The 22,845-nt window shown below is 40.3% G+C and overlaps 1 protein-coding gene across 1 annotated transcript; it reads right to left on the bottom strand.

Annotated features, from left to right (window-relative positions):
• Nucleotides 1-404: 404 nt before the first annotated feature.
• On the bottom strand, nucleotides 405-22,474 carry ctnnbip1 (catenin, beta interacting protein 1). Its single transcript, XM_086067446.1, has 4 exons — nucleotides 22,313-22,474; nucleotides 9,016-9,130; nucleotides 8,505-8,595; nucleotides 405-1,871 (listed from the first exon to the last, which is right to left on the bottom strand). Exons 1-4 carry the CDS (start codon nucleotides 22,459-22,461, stop codon nucleotides 1,813-1,815), a joined length of 414 nt encoding a protein of 137 aa, XP_085923572.1. The 5' UTR covers nucleotides 22,462-22,474; the 3' UTR covers nucleotides 405-1,812.
• Between the last annotated feature and the right edge of the window lie 371 nt (nucleotides 22,475-22,845).

Genomic DNA, 22,845 nt, shown 5'->3' with positions numbered 1-22,845 from the left:
ACACACACACACACACACGCGCGCGCAGGCAGCCACACAGCAACATAAAGTTGCAGAACATTGATAAGCAAAATGTACAATAAGACAGCTTCAGAAAAAAAAAAAAAAAGATGCATAGACAAAAAATAGAAAAGTAAACAAAGATAGTTCTTTGTCGCCCCATCTGTTGGCTGTTTGCGTTGATCGCTGAGGACAATAAGAAAAAAAAGGAACTAAAAAGCGCACAACGGCCAATGTGAGACGAGGCGAAGCTCCTCAGCAGACATGCTTGACTTTCAAACGTTACAATGACATCATTAAGTTATACAAAGTGTACTTAAAACATTAAATACTGAGCATGTGACTAGAAATGATCAATAGGCCGAGTCGATTAAAATACCCCCCCCCCCCCCCACCCTTGTCTGAACAGAATTTGTGAGTAACAAAATGTATGCATTTTTTTGTTGTTGCCAATATCCCATTTGATAGTGCAAGAGAGACAATACGATTGCAAACAGCACGCACAGTTCTGCTGTTTTGGTTCCTTGTAGATAAAAATGACCACTGCAACGATGTGTTTGAGGAGAAGGAATTGGTTCAGTAAACAATAAATTACATGTCTCTTTTTTTTTTTAAACTAATGTCTTAATGTGCTAATTAAAAAAACAAACAGCACACAATCAGTTTTCCCAAGTAACTGTACAATAAACATTTTTTTCCCCATGTCACAATAACCCAAAAAAATAACAACTACCGCTAGCATGTTTTAGGGAGAATGTGCACCTGTGTCTTCTAGTGTCATTCCTTTTGTTTTTTTTCCACACTTGTTCAAAAATAAAGCAGCACAAGCGCTAAGTGGGGCTTCGTTTCAAATGAGAGAAAAAAAATCCCCCTCCGCGCAATGTTTTACACATACATCACACTGATCCTGTCACCCCCCCCCCATAATTGGCAGCTGGTGATGGATAGTGGGCTTGCTATGAACGCACGCACACGTCAGCTAGCTGCTCGCTAGACATTAAAGTTAACCATATGTACTCATAGAGGCAATTTTTTTTTAAAACACTGAGCTCTCCCAAACCGTTTGAAATGTGTGTCATGGCCAAGTTTTCAAAGTGTGTTGCGTAGGAGAAGGTCAAAGCCAAGTTCATTTTAAGAATATTCATTCATGTTTCTGGTGCGGATTTGAAACAATGCACGTCAAGGAATAGAAGCTTGTGATTGGCCAAAATGAACTCGAGCCTTTAAAATGTGTTTACGTGTAGGGAATTTTTTTCCCCCTTCAAAACGCCATAGTGTGTGGGCACAGATCTTTTTGACCTAGGAGGTATGAATTAACATGGCCTTCGACAAAACCTGATTCACCCTCCATAGTGTTGACGGCTTCTGTGGTCAGAAACAACAAATCTATACTTGGGCGGAAGAAAAACAACAACGAATGGTCAGTGTTGGCCGCTGAGCGACGAGACGATCGGTAAAGAATAGTGAACGCAGTGACTTGATGTCGCGACTTTCTTAAAGGAGCAGCTGGTGTTTCTAAAAGGAGGCCCCGCAGATCAATCACGGCAAGTCACCACACGGCGCTGCTTCTCATTTGATCCAACAAAACAAAACAACATTTGATGCCCATCCACACAACTTGAACGTTTCATCCGTCATCCACCTTGATGAATGACCAAGGATTTGACCCGTGGCCACCCGCTTTGAGTGCATCTCCTTTAAATTGGAAGGGAAACAAACTGTCCCTTCTTGGTCGATCCTCTGCTCTCGAGCTCATCTGCGTACATATGTAGACTGGGCCGGGGTCGGGTGGGGTCGGGGAAGGGCTCGTGGTCACTGTCGTCGATCCTCCGTCTCTGACCGCGAGAACGCCATCACTACGTCCTCCGCACCTGTCAGACAAAGTCAGACAGGAAATGTTTTTGGAAGCTCGATCTGTCGCCGTATCCTGTCAGTTCACCTCCAGCCAACCCGGGCTGTCTATTCTACTACTGCTCAGACTTGAGTTCTCCTCAATATAGCACCGGGCTCATTGGGACCTCCAAAGCAGCAGACGTTTTTCTGTACCCTTCCCCAGATCCTGTTGAGGAGGTCCACAGACAATTCCTCTGACTTTATGCTTAGTTTGTGCTCTGACATGCACTGTCAACTGTGGGACCCGATATAGACAGGTGTGTGCCTTTCCAAATCATGTCCAATCAAGTCAGAATAACCACATTAAGATGTAGAAACAACACAGATGATCAGTGGAAACAGGATCCACCTGAGTGTAATTTTGTGAATACGTAAGTACAGGGAAACTCAGCCGACTTGTTCTTTACTATTTAATAATTTATCTATTTGTGACGGCCATTTTAGAGTCAGTCTGCCCACTTCCAGGCGTCCTTTCAAAGCCGAGATTTGATGCAATGGTCTCTTTGCACAGCTCAACTACTTCCTGAATTTAATAGCACTCCTTTGTTTTTTGTCTTTCATGAGCGGACAAACTGATTAATCCAGGTGTGTCTGCCCATTGTCGCCATGGTTACTGAGGTCAGGCACACCTGGATTAATCAGCTTGTCCAATCATGTAAAACAGGAAACAAAGGTATTGAGTTCAGGAAGTAGTGGATTTGGGCAAATAGCCCATTGCTAACAGAAGAAAGTAGAATTCATGGCAACTAATGTGTGATGTATACAGCTAGCTCGCTAGTTTAGCATGCAGCATCCATCACAACAAAGATTTACTTTGTAATTTGGCCAACAATGCGACGCAAGAATGTAATTAAGGTAAGCCATTTTAAACTAAAAAGAAAAACTTTTCCATGGTTTGAAGTGGAAGTTTCAAATCTAAGCTATTGTTTTGAGTCTCAGTTTTTGTAAAGTAAGTTTCCCCCCAAATATGTGACTTGAGTCCAGTACGACTTGTATGTTTTTCTCTTCTTCATTATAATTTTTTTTTTTACTGGAGTGACTTATAGATATGTTAAGTTTGATACATGCCTTAAACTCCTCCATGAGGTCTGAGCTTGACCAAAAATCTCGTATGTGATGAAATTCCTGTCCCAAAGACATTCAAATGTATAAATCCAATAACTTAGCTCCTGATGATCTGATTTCCTGTAAACTTCCTCCCAATTTGAAGTCCAACAACTGCCATGGGCAAGTGAGGGCTCAATCGTTTTGAGTTTTATTTTTCCTTTTAAACGCAATTACCCAGAACCAACCGCTTAGAAGAAGAAAGTGAGATGAGTCAAGTCTTAAGTTCTGGACGCCTACACATACGGAGGCTGTATGCTGTTATACAAACAAAGGATCAGTCATTCGTCATGTTGTCATAGCTGCACACACCTGCGGGAAAAACTTTGAACAACACTGCCAACTAAAAGTAATTAAAAACCACACACTCTTTATAAATTGACTTGATGTTATTAGTCAAATACATTAAACATTTGAAGGGAATCATAATATCGGGCACTATATTACAAGCTGAATTGAATTACAGATCATGTAGAACATTTTTACAAATGGTCAAATAACCATTTTAATTGTCATTTAAACTTCACTTTACAAGCTGTCCATAGAAACTGGAAATACTGGAAATTGAAAATGATCCACTTCTTTTTAATGGAAGTAAATCAACATACAACAGCATATGTGCACAAAAGATTTACTGAGATTTTAACATAAACTCCAAATGAAAAATAAAATAAAAATCTTGTTCGGCTCCTGTTCTGTTAATGAACTGAATGTTGACATAAATACCGCCAACACCTTTCCAGACAGCCACGAAGGAAACAGCAGCTAGTGATTGCAAAAAAAAAGAAGAAGCTGTTATCTCCACAGCCCTCAAGTGCCTGTTAGATTTAATTATTGTGCAGCTATCAAAGTAGATCAGAGACCTTGAGCTTTCTCTCTTATTTGGCACAAAGAGTAGACCCTCCTCAACACGCTGAGACAATTATCATGTTTCCATACAGCATTTAGGTCGAGCTTGATAAGATGTTTCTTTTTTTTTTTTTTTTTGAAGGGGGCTGGGGAAGCTTTTAATGTGAACTTTGAAGCTTCTTGTCTCGTGGGAGCACACTGGCCTACCAAATGTGGTTATGGTAATAAAGCCGCCAAATAGGCGAGAGAAAACAGGACACGGCGTGTTGATATTTGCTGTTAAAGAAGGCAGGTGCGCTTCGGGAGAATGAACAATCACGCAACACCTCACGATGGCATTCCGCCGGAATGGTGCAGCAACCTCTATATAATAAGACGTTTGACGCTGCTCAGTTTGAGCCGAATGACTAAAGGGACAATAGGAAGTGGGAGAAGACTGTCAGAATGCATCTGTTTCATTTTATGAGTCATGTTTGGACCTCGCTCGGCCACAAACAAACATACACACCCTTCAATATACAACAATGAAGCGCTACACAAAGAAGCTGTGGCTTACGCACTGGAAAGGCCGGGCCTCTTAAAGCCGTTGCCAGGCGACAGATAATGGCCAGAAGGCTGCAGGCAAAAACGCTTTTAGCTCATTTTAACACAACTCAATGAGCGGCAATAGTTGGGAGCTGTCCCCGACACGGCTCTTCTAGCATGATTACAGCTCTGGCTTGTGGATTACATCCACGAAAACAACGACGACAAGGCATGTTGGCACTCTGCTGAGCTTGTTTTCAAATAAATCACACAAAATTACCAGCAAGTGCACGATTTTAGAACATTTGTGCTACAAAAACAAAACTTTTTTTTTTTTAGCGCTTGAATTTATTAGAGGTACAAGTGAGATGTGGAGTCTTTACACGAGGAGGCATTAGAAAGTTGATGAGTTTTATTCTCCCAAAAAAGCAGTTCAACTTAATGTGAAAAATAATGTGGAAGCTGCAGCCCCTGAATGTTTACAGTTACGAGTCGGCCGAGTAATGTTCTAAGTCACAATCTGTGCCCCTCACCCCCAACCCACCGTATAAGTGGTCAAGCTTAACATGTTGACAACAACAAGCAGATAATCTTCACATTTGGACGATGAATGACAGCTCATATGATTGATCAGTCTAATGCTTAATTAAGGATGGCTTGGGTTTACCCGAAGTGATATTTGATAGCTTGGATTCATATCAAAATGATTTTCTCCTCTAAATGGGAAGATGATTTGGATGGCTTCTTTGGGCCACACAGATCTATTGAGGGCGCCTGCGATAGAGACTGATTAAGCACATCTAGGTTAGATCATAAAGCTGCTGCATATCTGCACTGGAACATCTTTGAGATGGAGATGAAAAGCATATTGAAGGTTGAAATAAATCCAACATACTGTATTTGCGGGGATTCATTTTTAATAGGAAATTTAGCTAACAGGTCTATATTTTCCAACATTGCAAAGCAAAAATAAGACATTCTACTAGCTTCAAGGTCATCAAGTGAAACAAGAGAGCATACTTGTGCACGAGGAGATGCAACTAAAATTAAAATATCACACTCGGGCTGTGTAATTAACACGTCAGCTCTCCTCTTATTCCAATCTACTGCTGCAGCGCGTCGCAACAACACCGAAAGCCCACAGGGGAGCTAATATTTCCTGGGACAAGTGAGGTTGCTATGGCAACTCCTTTACGTATCTCCCCGCCTTTGTTGAGGTGTCCTTCTGGAAGGGAGAACTTTCCTTTGTTAAATAAGAGGGGCTAACGAGCCCATTGGTCTGGCTTACTGTTGCGAGGACTAAAATGTTCTGTTTTACAAAGCTGTATTTAAATTTCAACAGGAGTAAGTTACTCTCATTTTTATTTAGATAGTATGACAGGATATGATATTACACACAAAAACAATTCTAATTTCAAATTAGGATCTGGAAGGAATCTGCCCAAGTAAAAAAAAAAAGTTCTAATATCAACAGCAGATGAAAAAAGTAAGTACAGTAATTTATGTACTACAAGGCGCACCTGACTAAGCAGCGCTAGTGAAATTTGGGGAATACTACATACTACAAGCCAGACCCAGGTGTTTTAATCTTACCACACTGGGTTCCCACTACTTTATTTTCCATAATGAGGGTGAAAATTGTCTCGCTCACGTTCTGTCTCTCCTGTATTTGGGCTCACTTGGTTTGTTTTGCTCTGCCTGACGCTCTTGCACTTCCTTTGTAGTGCGCCCCCTTGTGATCTGATGGATAAGCCGCACCTTTGTATTTAGCCGCAGGGTCGAATGCAAGTGAAAAAAGTAGAGGCTTGTCGTCCAGAAATTACTGTACCCATTTCCAAAGCTGATGAAAATGGCAAAACATTGTGTGTAAGCGTATATGGCAATGAGACAATTAAAAGTAGGGCCAATGCAAAGGTAGTGACCGCGAGACTTCCATATCTGTATAACAACCGCATTGATCCTTTAAGTTTCTTAGGAGGGGACAATAATGGACAGATTACATTACAGTGCACTTTTTCCCCTCCCAAATGAGATTGTACTTAGCTGACTCATACTGCAATGCGTGCAGCACGACTTAACATCTGTGCCCCTGCCACCTAATCGGTGATGCCGTGTGTGACACATGACTCTATGGCCCCATGATGAGATTCCCCCAGACGCTGCTATAAAAGGGGACCATGTGACCTCTGCGGGTTTTCTGATGGCTTCAATGCATTTCCAACTCATCAACATATTGCAGTGTAATGTTGAAGGGATGACATCTTGCTTTTTAGACGAGGAAGCCAATGGACACTTGACATGCCGAGGGGGAGGAGTCATCCACCCGAGGTTCTTTCAAAATGCCAACCACCGATGTAAATATAGACTGTTTACTTTTTAATCACAGCTGTTTTCATACCAATATGACATGTAAGACTGGTGTTTTGTAATGTAACAACAAAACAAAATTAGGGTCCATTAGAGGAAAAAAAATAATCACACCAGCAGAGGAAGGAGGAAGTGTAAAAATGGGTGCCATCATGTTACGCATTCTGCTGCAGTTTGTTAGGTTGAGACAGTGTCTATTTTTGTTATTCTGGGGTAAAAATCACACCACCAAGGTATGTATGCTTGATCCCTTCCAATACTCATCAACTTTCATTTCCTTTCATTATCCCTCCAAAACTGTATTATGCAGTTATTTCCTACCATTTTAAATTGCCTTCAATTTATCAGAGAGCAATAAAAATTTTAGATGAGTCCTTTCTGGATTTAAGTTGCTGGCTGATTAAAAACAATCTTGTATGTGTTGCACTAATACTACTGGTACATGTAAATGAGATCAAATCGTTTTTTATACCACTGAACCTTTTCAAATCACCTTTACGGTTGTAAAGGAAGTCCTTGAACGTTGGACTGAACATTTCCAAGAGATTAACGGCACTACAGTTAGTTCCACGAGGCTTAATCATAGCACTTTGGAAAAGATGAACACCACTAATTATTTATTAGCGAGCGCACAGGGGGAGGGAGCTGGCAGTCTGCCAACAGACACTAAATATGTCTCTTTCTGTGATGTATAATGCATACTCGGCACACCTTTTGCCAGCTGCGCTGGTTAATAAGTAGTGAGGGTCTCCCTGCTTGCACTGATATATCACTGGTTTAATAAAAGGAAAAAAATAGCCATAGTATACAGCACACAAACTGATATATATATATATATATGTATGTATATACATATATATATCAGTTTGTGTGCTGTATGCTATGGCTATTTTTTTCCTATATATATATATATATATATATATATATATATATATATATATATATATATATATATATATATATATATATATATATATATATATATATATATATATATATATATATATATATATATATATATATATATATATATATATATATATATATATATATATATATATATATATATATATATATATATATATATATATATATATATACATACATATATATAATAATAAAAAAACTTACATTTTGAGTGTACATAACATGCTTTCTAATATGTGTAACACATGTAATATGATACAGAATAACATTAAATAATGCAGGCCGTTAAAGTTCTGTGCAAAGTCATGCAATCTCTCCATGTAACTGCTATGACAGCGCCATCTTGTGGCAGTCTGATGAAGAAAGAGTGGTTGGAGGAAAAATGTGGTCAAAAGCGCCATCTGATGGCAAACATCCATCACGGCAACCATATCTGGAATCATTCACACCATCTACCAATACTTTATCATGCTGACAGAGGTCAGACTTGTGCCGTTTCCAGCTCTGCCCCGGACACGTGTGAAAAGCAGTCTTTACAAAAACACACAAGATGATTCATTCTCTTGCAGTCAGCTTCTTTGCTTGTGTGAGTAATGCTATAATCTGTGAGTAATGTTATAGTGCTATGGGACACTGAGTGGGCTTCTGTCAGGGAATCTGTGAGGTCTGCTGGGGCACACACACCAGAAAAATGTGTGGAGGGATTACTTCCAGTTTTGTGACTGTCACAAAGGTGCTTCTGTGACGTGGGAATGAATACCCTTAACTGGATGCTCAGCTGTGTGTGTGTGTGTGTGCGTGCGCGCGCGTGTGTGTGTGTGTGCGTGCGTCAGCCTTACCCTGATCAATGTTGTGCTGTGGCAGCTGGCTCATCTGACTGTGGACCACACCTGCATAATTCCGGAGAAAAGCCTCTTCACTTGGCGTAAGCTGTAAATAAGGTATCAAAAATATATGACCAACAATGAATTTCTAATATGTTTTTAACAAGACACAGTATGTTTATTATTGAACTTGTACTTGGTATTATTACACATTTCCCACATCATGTAGCTGAATAGGGTGATCAAAATATTAGAAACAGCCCTCAGTATGAGGCAGCGCTGTTCCAAACCACTGCAAACACCAAATCGTAATATCACAGTACTTTTGACAGTGTCATTCAAAACCGTTTTATGTTTGCAAATGCAGAATGCAGCTCATTAGATGGCGTAGAGTAAGTACATTAAGCTCATGTTGTGGCTAGTGTGTTGATATGATAACAACGGAGGCAAATTGAAAGCAATTACAGATGCAAGCTGATGTAGACATAAAATCAGCTGGACAGGATTCATTGCGTGTTCTACGTACATTCGATCCCATTTTTTTAAGCATTAGCAGGACCCGCACTTTCTGCTGGATGTACATGTCTTCAGGAGACTTTCCCGGGGCCTCCTCGCGGTTCATCCCCCCTGCTCCTGTGGCTCTGCGCACACACAAACAATGAATAAAACACAGCCACTTTACACACACAAAAGACAGCTACACATTTAAAGACTGAAATGCACAAGGGAACAATACACAACCTTTTGAAAACAACAAAAAAATCACTTGTTTGAGTATACATACTTTTTTTTTCTCTGCCATGTTTGTATGGTTGGCCTTCATTCTACTGTATTTATTAGTAATCTTATTATTCGTTGTCTGGTGTCCATGTCTAGGGGTGAACTGATTAAATCAATAACTTCAAAACAAATCTTAATAAAAAAAATTGCTTTATAATGATAATTATTCCAGCAGCACCAATGCTAATGTTATAGTATTGTAATTTGTTAATATTAAATATAAATAAATATAAATATAAAAAACAGAGAATGAAAGTTTTGGATCATTTCACACTTACAAAACCAGATAATGTACAAAAAATATACTGGAGAGCAGAATTAACTTACGTTACCACAACATGATATCTACAATCGCCAAGGTTGGCTAATTTACTCTGTTTTACCACCACTAATTGCAAAATATTGTATTGCCTCCACAAATGGTTAAGCATAGACACAGCCGCCGGTTCACTTTCAACTACGTTACTGAACAAACGGTAACAAAATAAATATGTAACAAGTATATTCATTTCATACGCAAGCTGCTAAGGCCAAATCTGACGTCCATGCACTCAACATGCCAGACTGGCTAAAGGTTAGCCAGTTAACAGCCAGACATAAACCGACACACAACATTCAACTCTACAAGCTTATTCGCTGACTCCCACATCACTCACCAGGCTAGGCACCACCTTTTCAGGTCACTCACGCTCACGCACACGCGCACGCACACACACACACACACACACACACACACACACACACACACACACACACACACACACACACACACACACACACACACACACACACACACACACACACACACACACACACACACACACACACACACACACACACACACACACACACACACACACACACACACACACACACACACACACACACACACACACACACACACACACACACACACACACACACACACACAATTATTTAGTATGGAACATGAGAACAACAATAATGCCTACACTTTACATGCACATTTTGTTGTTTAATGCAAATTAATTATTACCTTATTATTCGATAAATCAATGGAATGATTGGTAGAATAATTGATTCTAAAAATACTTGATGCAGCAGCCCTACTGGTGTCGATTGAAGTTTTTCGTGTACAACAATCCACATGCGGTAAATTTGTTCCCCCTTTTGATAGTGGGCACAGCGGGAAGCCAGTGCAAATCTGATTTCTATGATGACTTCAGAACAGACAAAGCATCGTCTCCTTCAGCTAATCATGTCTGCATTCAATCTGACAGGAGTTGCAAGACAATTTTCTGACAGCCATCGCCTTATCTTAAGAAATTCTCTTTAGAGACTGGCCAGCTATGCAAAACAGAGAAGGCAAAAATAAAAAATACATTTTGAAAAAATGCAGTTGAAAATGATGCTCTCAAACCAGAAGCCGACACCACCTTTGGCAGGAATACATCGTTAGAAGCTCGTCAGTAGTCTTAGCTACACAGTTGGCAAGGCCTCATTAATATTTAATGCCAGTTTCCTCACATATCTCATCTCTGCCTGCTCTTTCCATCTCTTCTTCTCAGTCTAACTAATGACCTATTTTTACTGTCTGTCTGCATAGAGGCAAAATATAGGCAAAAGAGGATGAAGTGTGGAGGATTGTCAGAAGACGATAAAAGAAGCTGGCAATGCACACGCACTTTAAGGTCAGCTGGTGTCGCATAAGATCCCACCTATCATGCACCAAGCATGTGGCGCAGCTTCATATCCAACCAGCCTTTGCTAATTGGATAAGTGAAAGCAATGCTTTACACAAAAGAGTCCTGCATCTAAATGAAACGTCCAAAGGATAAGCCTTGGATAGGGGGGGATTATCAGTATGCAAAAAAGGATTTGTCTTACAGTGACTTTGATAGTTCTGGTAATTTAGTTCAGCCTCTTATTGGGCCATTAATACACGGTGACAGCCCCTTTGATGCAGGGCTACAGTTAATTGAGGCTCAAATAGGGATGCGGGTACATGGATGGAGCTGCTGTTTTGGTTGCCAATGTTAGCGCGAGTGCCCTTCTGGTGCATTAAAAAAATAAATATTAATGGTGCGATTATGCAACAAGTGCATTAATATTCATACCTATTTTGAGACTTGACAACATTATTAAATCTCTTTCTGCCAGGAAAAAAAATCAGTATAAAATTCATCTATATTATTTATACCTAGATACCTATATTTATTATTTACAAGTATATATGCCTATTTTTTGGGGGGTATAAAATAGGCCTACTGCTTTCATGATGTTGGTGCTTGATGCTTGGAAATGTGGACATATTTAGTGTCCTTCCAGTGCCCAGGCTGATGTTTATTTTCTCTTACCAAAATCATTCTTTTGAGTAAGTCTCTAGTCTGGATAGTCAAATAAAGACCTTCATGAATTTAGATGGCCCGGGAAAAAATCCTCCAGATTAGGGATTGGCGAGTACAGTTACCCGCGACCTTATTTTAAGGTCTCGGTACTCGCCATGTCAGCTAATACCAGTAGCCGTTTTTCCATCAGGAACTAGAAATTAGAAGAGTAGAAAAACATGTAGTACTGTATTCTACGTTGGCCGGGTAAAACACAAACTGTGCTGAGCAAATGTATTAGACCACCAGCCCAAAAAAATGACAAGACAGGAATTTTGAACAGGTAGAATATTCATCCTTTTATATGAACAATTTAGCCAGCTCACTGGATTTATTTGGCAGGGGTTTGAGGAGACCGAATTGAATGTCCAAATGATATATCATGTTGGGTGAAGTGGGGGGTGGGGGTGCCGACAAACATCCAGAGTTAACTATTTGTCATTCATTGATGGGGGAAGTCAGTATAAACAATTTCCATTTTTTTTTGGCATGGAGGGCCGCTGGGCTAATAAAACGCTGGATCTCAATCAAGGAATATTATTATTATTATTTTAACTGTAATTTTGGAATCACAGACAGCAATTATGCATTTTAGCATTGAACATTATTTGTTTGGCAACAAGTAGGGATGGGACGAGATATTGTACTATGAGATCTTGCGGTATTAGAACGCCATGTGATTTCTCGTCCTTGCACAGCATGAGATATATTTTATTTTGACAGTTTTTTTTTTTGCTTGCTAAGACAGAAGTGCAATTCAGTAAGAGTAAAGAACTAAAGATCTCAACTGCAGCTGTTAAAAATGAGCCTGTAAAAAAGTGACTCTTTATGAGCCTGTAACAAAAGTGACTACGGTTTGTTTACATTTGCACTTCAGAGCTAGACAGCTAGCAGTCTGCTCCAAAAAAATATAAATATTATAAAATAATGATACAACCATTATTTTATATTACACATTTTGTGAAAATCTCGTCTTGTGGATTCAATCTCGTGAGACATCTTGTTTTATAGGATTTGTGTCTCGTCCCATTCTTGGTAACAAGCCATGCTGTTAATAAAGAGCAGCAATGGTATATTAAAAAAAACATATACTGGATTGTTACATTGAATGAATATCTAATTTGTAAATGATAATATAATATTCCTTGACGTGTCAATAAGAATATTTGAAAGAGATTACTTGTAAAGACATATATTCTTGGACAATATCTTTAAAAAAATTATAAACTAATGATGGCTGATGAATGACATTAAAACCTATTAAGAAATAAAAAGTGTATGATGTTTGGTTGTGTTAGACATTTGATAACATTTCAAGGACAGCAACAAAGATGCTGTCAAGATCCTTTGTGTGGGGCTGATGTTAGGTGGGCTGGATATACACTAATCCCTCGAGGGATGCTCAACTGGGATCAGACACAGGCAATCAATATTCCGGATGGAATCAAAGACGTTCTTTCATGCTGATTTTGGGCTGACGTGCGGAGGGGGCGGGGTAGGCATACCTCGCCCATATAAACTCACCGACCGCCCAATACCCGTAATGTTTGCCTACTATATTATGCCGACAGCTGAATGTTGGCATTTTATTGTATTAATTGGTGAGAAAGGATCAGTGTCAGCGGACTTTCTTTTTTTCCCCACCTACAAGGAACATTTCCACATGCTGATGGGGGCTTGGAGTTTGAACGCACCGATCACAAACAACTAGTCATAATAGCACGAGTTACAGATTTTTAATTATTTGTGTCTTGATGGTTGGTGACATGCTATTAATTGCTACACTTTGCTGAGCCACCTGAGCAACACTCGGCTACAAAATTGCTTTCAGTCAGGACATATTGACATATGTGACATATTTTACAAATGGATCTGTAAGAAATTCATGTCTCATAAAAACCTCATAATCCAGGAATTAGGGACACCCTCAGAATTCCACTAGTTATGCCTCTTTGGCGGTTGCACACAAATTGTCAGGGGTCTATTTCACAAAGAAGGTTTAGTGAGAACTCTGGCTCAAGAAACCCTGAAATGTGGGAAACTCTGCGTTTTCCATTCAGAAAGGGAGGTAATTGAAACCAGAGAAAACGAGGTAACTCTAGCCTGTTTCACAAAAAGAGGTAATTTAAGTAGTAGTAGTAGTAACATGTTCCATGAACCAAACCTGGTCGGTTGCAAGTTTTTTTCACAATGAACCTCGGTTTTCTCTGTCCGCGCCTCCTTTCAGCCACATTTCCTTATTCATAATGTCCGCTGCGGCGAGTTTTTGCGTAAATACGCCTATAGTCTAGAGCAGGGGTGGGCAAACTTTTTGACTTGCGGGCCACAATGGGTTTGAAATTTTGACAGATGGGCCGGACCAGGAGCATTTGGACCTCATAGCACAGTAAACACACACAGATAAATGTACAAACCGATTTACTTATAGTGTGCACTAAGGACTGCGTTTTTCAAATGTGCAAAATCCACTTATTTAAAACAGCTTTTCCAATAGCTTCATTTTTATTGTTTTAGCTCAACTTTTGCTGCGTTTTTATGTTTTGTAAAGTGACCTTGGGTGTTCTGAAATGTGCTGTTTTTAAATGAAATGTATTATTATTATTATGATTATTATAAAATAGCCCTAATCCAGGTAGTACGTTTGCCTCAATGAATATGCAAGATGCGGCATTTACACACTATTTGGCAAAGTGGGATGAGAAATGTAAATAGATTATAATAGCACATACACTGTGATCTGTCAAACCTGGTGATTGCATCTATTTTTAATAGATTTCAATTCAAGGCGTAAAGTTAAAGAAATCAAGATTTATTGAAAAAAGATGATCACTTTCAACATTCAAAACATATTATTACTCAACGAAATACTCAATGTCAATCATTTCTGCTCCACTGCTGTGCGTAAAGGCACACTCAATTAAAAGACGCACTTTCAAACTTTTTTTTCATAACAGAACATAAGTAGAAAAACTCACAAATTTCAGTGGGAACAGTGTTGTTGGTCTCCCTTTTTTGCCAGTACATCAAAGTCTGGAGTTAGTTTTGTTGTGGCAATTCTCAGGATAGATCTGAGGTGTTGGTCAGTTAACTTGGATCTGTGACGGCCTTTATTGATGTTCATGATGCTGAACGTCTGCTCACATACGTAGGTCGAGCCAAACAACACCAGCATCTTCTGTGCCGTCCTCCGGAGGTTTGGAAACGCGGCTTCGTTCAGTGAGGCATAAAAGTCATTGAACTTCTCCTTTGAAGCAGAGTCGGACTGAAGATCGATCAGTTCCAACCGCAGCTCCGGCGGTGCTGTTTCAGGCTCTTGTGACAGGGGACAGGACACCAGCTGAAGTGATGAGGCAATTTGTTTAAAACCAGAGAAGCGACGGCAGAATTCTCTGTGCAGGTCGTCCAGTGATTTGCAGTATTTATTCGTGTCCGACGTTTTTTCCTGTTAAATTTGGCGATCCATCCGTGGTGACATTGGAAAGTTTACTCCAAGGAAGCTTCATCCTCTCAATGACAGCGGACATATGTGCATACAAGTCCTCTCCTCGCGTTTTCCCCTTCAGCGACTCCATGCTCAAAAGCTCCTCAGTTATCTCAAAACTGTCGTTTATCCCTCGGATGAAAATTAGGAGCCGAGCAGTGTCTTTTATGTCGTTACTTTCATCAAGTGCCAGCGAATATAACGTAAAGGTCCCCGCCTTTTTATTTAACGTGCTCACTATATCTTCATCAATCAGTTCCACACGGCGAGTCACTGTCCTGCGTGATAAACTGATTTTTTCAAACTTGCCTTTGGTCTCCGGACACAAGAGACTTGCTGTCTCTACCATGCATTCTTTCAAAAACTCGCCTTCGGAGAAAGGCTTGCTAGCCTTTGCCAATTTGAACGCCAGCAAAAAAACTGCCCTGGTACTTAACTCCTGAATTGAAGTTTGTCGGTGAAAAAAATTCTGCTGAGCCTGTAAATTAGCCGCCAACCTCTGTGCAGTAGCCTCCCGTTCTTGTGTTGACTGCTTGCTAGCATAATTTGCATGTTTCGTGGCAAAGTGACGGCTGATATTGTACTCTTTGAAAACCGCAACGGCTTCTTGGCATATCAGACATACAGCCGTTGATCGGACTTCAGTGAAAAAATATCGTGTTGTCCACTCTTTATTAAACACTCGGCCCTCACCGTCCACTTTCCTTTTCTTTGGTCCGCTCATTTCTACAGACGGGGTCAGATGGTCACTCACAGCATTCCTTCACTTTACGTGAGACCGCGCCAGCAATTTTATTTTCTGCGCCCTCGTAATTAAAGAAGCGAAATAACGCCATAATATGTGTGTGTTAAGAGCGGCAACTTAATCGCTGTCCTTGGTACCCGCGGTAAAGCACTATTAGGGATGTGAAGGGAATTTTTTTTTTTGCATATTTTCTCTGGCCCACCCATTTTTCCTCAGGCCCACCCACAATAAAAATCCTGGCGCCACCTATTGGTGAAACGCGGGCATTGAAGGGACAAAATTAAATTAATGATTTTGAATTTTTTTCTAGCCTTATTGGATAAGTTCGGCGGGCCGGATTGAAAAGCATAACGGGCCGTATTTGGCCCGCGGGCCGGGGTTTGCCCATGTCTGGTCTAGAGCGTAAAGTCCACTTTTGTCACGAACATGGCATGTCCATTTGACAATTACCCTATTGATGAAGGTGTCGCATTATTAAACATGTTTTGACATTTTGCCTGACAAATGCTTTTAATAGAGCATAAAGTTACCATCAGTATATGCACGCATTTAAGTCTGGGATTTCCTTTAAACGGACGACTGGCCCATTCACAACAATATTAATGGCATTGCTGTGTTGAAAAATATTACAATGAAAGCATAATGTGTTAATCTATTTGTTTTTTCCAAGATGGAAAACATATTTAGTATTTATGAGGACTCTGTAATGTAATGTATGTTGGTCGATGTGGCAAAGTTTAGACGTTTAGATTTACAACGAGATAAGCAGCTCCTGCAAATGAGATCGGGCTCCGTTTAGTACTTACTTGCTAAATGTCACAGACATCATCACGGTAGTGCAACATCTAATAGACATTAGAAAGTTAAATTAGCAACACTTTAAGTGACACACTGGTCTAGTCATTCTTGACATAGCATTTGGAATTTAAGAGAGAAAGGTGAGAAATTCAGAAAATATTGTGAACAATTAACACTGACTGTGCTGAGTCTGCTTTCCGGGATTACATGCAATGTGATAGGCCCTCATATTTGCAGAGGGTCACGAAGGGCAGAGAGTGTTTGTGAGTCACGGGCCTGTCCACTTGTGTCACTTGCTACTTGGCTGAATCTGCAGCTCACATGATGCACAACACTGGACTGTTTTCACAAATCAAACTCCTCCAGGAAGTAGGTGAACAGGAAATGAGCCAAAAATGCCCCCAAATGTTCAGTAACAGTAAGAGGAGTTGAGACATAAAGACAGTAAATGTCTACAATCTGAACTCTGGCTGATCTGGACAAAACCATAGTGAGACAAATAACTGAGTGAGGCGCTCTAGTAAGCTCGGCGAATGTGCGGGGAAACCCAAGTAGGCTGCAAGCATGATGCAGCGGGAGCCAACTGAACTGCCAACAACCTGGCCCGGTTCTGGAGAGAAGCTCTGTGACCACAAGGATAAAACATACCGGAATATCCAAGTAAATTTGGATAGTATTATGTCCAACAAACTCTATACTTTCATTTGCCAACACCCACATCGCTCACCAGGCAAGGCCCCACCTTTTAAAGTCATACACACTCAAAGTCACAGATATGTGAATGTGAGGATGGTGATCTCCAGTACTGCAAAATACATATTTTTTTATCTAACTGAGGGGATAATTGGTACTAGTGCTGGGCGATATGACGATAAAAAAAGTGTCTATCGGCATTTGTCACTATCAGCAAACAAGTGCCAAAACGCTTCTTTGATAGACAAAAGCATTCATTTGCATGCTTATTTCACATAGCTGTCCCTAGGTGTCAGCCTTAACAACTTATAACAGTGAATCATGATGATGCATAGTGTGGCTATACATTACAAGCTTACGGTGCCAACTATCATCCACCCATTATTTGAACCGCTATATAGCCAATGAAAATTTATAGAAAACAAGGTGAGTAAATGCAAATAATGAATCCTACTACTTTGAAAAACGTAAATAAAAAAACAAACCCATAATTATTAATAACTGTTAAAAAAAAAAAAAAGCCACCTCAAACAACTCTGGGAACTCCGCTCCTTTCGGCCAACACAAGACTTGAAATAATCTGTTTCGCATAGCAGTTTGCGTGTCTACATGACATGTGCATTTTTAGCCTCATTAAAACAAGGATTTTTAAGTTTTTCCAAAAAGTGAATGGCGGGGGCAGCCCCAAAAGCTTCGCTGGGATGTTTACATTACCTACAAGCGGGACCTCAAGTCGAGACGAGATCGGTTCTACTAGCAGAGCAACGGGCTTCGGCTGGATAATACTGCACATAAACAGGTTGTGCTTTCGCTCCTAGAGTTAGTAATAATAGCCTACATGGAGGCGGCTTATAAAAGTCGCAAGTACCGACATTCTCACGAAGCGATTACAAATAGTGATTAACCAGTGAGAAAGACGAAGAAGCCGTGCTAGCTGCTATGCTAACTGGCTATTGTTATCGTGGACGTGGCAATAAGTGCTTGGGTGATCAATTACACTTTTCACAAAAGTCTTGATGGAACCGCGTTAAAGTGGAGCGTGTCTAACTTTGAACAGTAAAATAGCAGGCAATTTAATGAGTATCTGGAGAGAGAAACTAATGCTACACACTTAGCAAATTCATGCTACAAACGTCGGTAAACAGGAAGTGATGTGATTGTTACGGCGTCATGTACGTCAACCGGGAGGAGGATTAAACGTTTATTAATATTGATAAGCGAGTCAGAAAATTGATGGATATACTAAAGCCAATACATTTTATATCACTAAAAGTTATTTGTTTTCACAATGTAGTCCTGAGTTTTGATTATGACTTCTGAAATCTACACAATAAACGTTCTCAAAATTATAGAGCTCATGATTTTTGTTTAAACATTTTTTTTAATCCCTCTTATATAGCGGAATAAATGTTTTTAAAAATATGCCACTGTGCCTCTTCTGTTTGCATTTGATAATTGTATATAGCAGCACAACTAAAGGATGCATTTCTCATTTGATACACATCTGTTTAATGTCACTTAAACATAAAATTAGAAAACGTAAACAGTCATAGTGTGTTGTAGAATTTTTTTAAAGAATAATGGGAAATATATCGTAGCATATCGTTATCGTGATATAAAATAGCCTATATCATTTGTGATAGAAGAATTATTCCATATCGCCCAGCGCTAATTGATACTAGAATACTCAATTAAAAAAAAAAATCTTTAACAGCTGCAGCCCTGATACAAGCACACCAAAAGAGTCTCTGACAGATGAGCCCCATTGAGATACAGTAAACGGGAAACAGATACAGCCACTACAAATGACAGCAAAAGCAAACTGTTACTGCAGTATTACTATTCGTAATATATCCAGACGAATCAACTTTAAAGTGTTCAAGAATCAAGTCAATGGAGGTTCAGAATGACGCGTATTGGAGTTTCAACTGTTCCGCTCCACCAAAATATAATGGTGCTCATTAAGCTTATCATGTAGCTTTTTTCCTGCCTATCGGAGCTATTAACTGCTGTGCTAACTGACTCAATTGAGTCAGATGACAAAACGCAGAAGGCCGGAGGAAAACGCTGGTTTAGACTAAGTGAATGTCAACGGGCTGCCCTTGATTAAAGCCACCTCCTCACATGGACTGTGCCTACAACAATGGCTACAGTATTGCCAAACAATGGCGATGAACTGGATTGTGCAAACGTGATTGTTAAGTAGGTCATGTCTTGTTGTCACCACTTGAGGCAGAAACTCAAACAACACAGCTCAAGTGAACAGATCTGCTTCAAATCTGGCTTTCTAAGGTCGTTTGACTGACTGTTGTTAAGGCTAATATGTAACAATAAGAATACCAAAAGGCCAGAGGTTGAAAGTAATATTATGGGTGGAGGCATCCCTTGGAAGAATAATATCAAATAATAGTCCCAATATAAAAAACAAATGTCTTGTAACACTGTCGTTGGGACTATTATGGCAAGAAACTCTAAGAAGAGACTGAAGCAAAATGAGCGGACATGAGAGGTTGCGTAGCTCCCTGGAATATAAAAACGGACACACACAACTCTGTGGAGCGCTCATCTTGTGGAATCGCTGAAAAAGATGGGTTCTTTACATGAGCTTATCTTTAAAACCGCACAGGGAAATCATTTACAACACGTGGTAGGTCTCCACACTTTACATCTGGGGGACGGTTTGATGTGATGTTTTGGTTTGCAACAGAGTTCAAATTGGCTCTGCAGTTAACTAATGTTGATAATTGCAGGTGAGGTGCTAGGCTTTTATTTATTCAAGTGGCACCCAGCGACTAGTTTGAAAAAAAAAAATCAATTTGTTAGAGTAGGGAATGATTATGGACTAACAACACAAATCCCTTGCACAGTTTTACAAATAATGCCAAAGTGTTTTTATTTGACTGGCCATGGTGCCCTACCATACAACACAACATCAGTCATAATTAAATCAGTTTGAGGTTCTTCTAAAGTCCTTGCACAGGGATGCTCAAAGGAACTGCAACAGAAGCTGCAGCCTTTAAGTTGCTCCCTGGGGGGGGTTCAGGCTGCAAGATTTCAAACGTGTGCGCGTCAAGGCACAGCATCAAATTCTGACTTGAGAATCATTATATGATCTCTGGAAATATATTGTGCCGTGAGCCATGAGCAACGTGCAAAGGTATGTCAGCCATACAATGGAGCCTCTGAGGTTGAACACGATCTGCAGTTTAGAAATGCTGACTGACTTTGCAATTCATTTTAGAAATAAGAATACTACATGGAAACAAGCATGCACAGTCCCGGTGCATTTTTCAAAACAAACATCTGTAATAGGGGTAATGAAGATACTATAAGTTTGAAATGATATTTAAATGTTTTGGGATCATAGGACAGTGTCAAATTTGTCATTATTAGCAGTTTATTTTCACCAAGTCTATTTATGTTCAGTGGACCAGATGGTCCACTGCAGCCATCTGTCTGTTTGGACAGTTGTGTTGAGCCACGTAAGGACATATGCAGCTTTCGAGCCAATGTAACAGACCACAGAAGGCTACTATACGGCCCGGTAATGCTGACAGGGTGTCAAAAGCCTGCGCCAAGCCAAGCAGGAGCACACAGGCAACCGATGAGCAACTTTGGGCTCAGTGTGGTTTAAAAAAACATCACCTGCCAAAATAACAGAATTTGGCCTCCACACAAGCCATTCAGTAAGGGTGTTGTGCAAACCAAAGTGAGGTAGACCTACTGCGGCACATGAAAAAAGCCACTCGTTGCCAAGAGGGGTCGCAACACTTGACCCCATCGGGCCGCCGCTCTCCACAATGCTCCTGAAAGGGTGCCAGCTACAATACATAAATGGCTGTCAGCAACCTCACATGCAGAATGTGAACACTCTGAAGCAGGGTGGCACAATGCATCTATGCAGGCATGATCCAAAAATAGAAAAGCCTAGGAGAAGTTGAACCATTAGCGGATTCACACAGGAAACACAAATGAGGTGCATTCATAGTTAGGGAAAACATGAATACTGAAGAGGAATTAAAAAAAAAAAAGCACACTCCTTATTGGTTTTAAATTTACATGCATTATTTGATAGCAAATTCCCAACCACTTTCAGGTGGTACATTATTGTGTCAGGAAAATTTTAAGGTGTGCAGCAGGAATTTATGCAATTTGCTTAACTGGTCCAAAAATTATTACCGGTATTTAATAAAACAATACATTATTGTTCCTCTATCCATGACAACCACGTATAGTGGCAGGCTGAAAAATTACTGTTAATGCTCTTCCACTAGATCACAAAAAGCACAATTACCCGTCACATACAGTATGCATTATAAACATGATCATTTCAATGATAGTGAGCTAAGATGGTTTAATAATGTAAAATACAGTATGTGCCTTGGTTCAGCAGTTTATATAGTGATGGATACGAATGAATGAACCCAACTTAATTGTTGATGTTAGATGTATTATTATAGACTGGCAGCAAGTAATACATTGTCGTGCGTTTTACTCGTAAATGGACCTGGCTGGAAAATGTGTTTTTCTTGAAAAGGACAAGCACATAATTGCAGTGATGGGTTCAATCATGTTGCGGGACGTTTAAACCGTAGCGGCTCTGTCGCTAGCAAGTAAGCGAACATTTTGCTCACGATTTTAAACGGTTTTTTTTTCAGCGTGAAACACAACACCGAGCAACGTGTGGAATAACCGACTCGCGTTTATACACAACTAAACGTTTTTTATTTATTTATATTGAGCCGCCTCTTAACGCGCACTGCCCAGAGTTAAGTAGTCGATGCTAACCACCCAAGCTAACTCGCTAGCATGCCCGAGACAAAAGCCTTGAATGAAGTTCCTTTGGGTGCGAACGCCAACCAGGTGCCGCTGCTCTGCTAGAGGGCTGGGAAGCCAGGGTTCTTGAAAATAACCCGAACCCGCCCATGGCGATGTTTGGAAGAAGCAAAGGTGAGCTTACCCCTCCTGGTCCAGCTTTTCTTTCTTGTTCGCTGTGTTTGAATGGAGTGTGTCGTCCTGTTCCGGGGTCACATCCCTCCTGTCGGCGCACAGCAGCTCAACGCAGCGGTCCTGCGGCTTTGCTTTGTGTAACGCCGCTCTTAGCCACATGGGGCGCTATGCAGCTAGCCCTGCCCAGTGCCCAAACCATATGGGGCCCCTGGCTCGGTCTGACACAGACACTCAACTATAAATATCTCTTGAACACACAGCCCAAAATACATAAATGACTCACTGACAACCGTGGCAGATAATTTGCCTAAGAGAAAGTATATTATAGTCGTTTAACACGTTTCTGAAATGCTACCTTAATCCACCCCCTAAACTTCCACATAAATTTAGATGCTCTAATTTATGCGTAGGGAAAAAATGTGGACGACAGTGGATGGATTCTCCATGTTCTCCCTGTGCTAGTGCGGGTTTTCTCAATCGACAATCTAGAGTCTTCAATAAACCTAACCAACGTTTGGAATATCAGATGAAATCGGAGTAGGC

The sequence above is a fragment of the Leptonotus elevatus genome, chromosome 2 (genome assembly GCF_054856555.1).
Source record: "Leptonotus elevatus isolate MCC_2025b chromosome 2, RoL_Lele_1.0, whole genome shotgun sequence".
Classification (NCBI taxonomy): Eukaryota; Metazoa; Chordata; class Actinopteri; order Syngnathiformes; family Syngnathidae; genus Leptonotus; species Leptonotus elevatus.
This window is presented reverse-complemented; position numbering and strand designations above follow the sequence as displayed.

What these genes read in the sequence shown, in the direction of transcription:
- ctnnbip1 (XM_086067446.1), bottom strand. Translation starts at nt 22,461, where the DNA reads ATGTGGCTAAGAGCGGCGTTACACAAAGCAAAGCCGCAGGACCGCTGC. An exon ending in TTAAAAAAATGGGATCGAAT is followed by an intron (nt 8,596 to 9,015) that starts GTACGTAGAACA and finishes CCTTATTTACAG; the next exon opens with CTTACGCCAAGTGAAGAGGC. An exon ending in ACAGCACAACATTGATCAGG is followed by an intron (nt 1,872 to 8,504) that starts GTAAGGCTGACG and finishes TTTGTCTGACAG; the next exon opens with GTGCGGAGGACGTAGTGATG.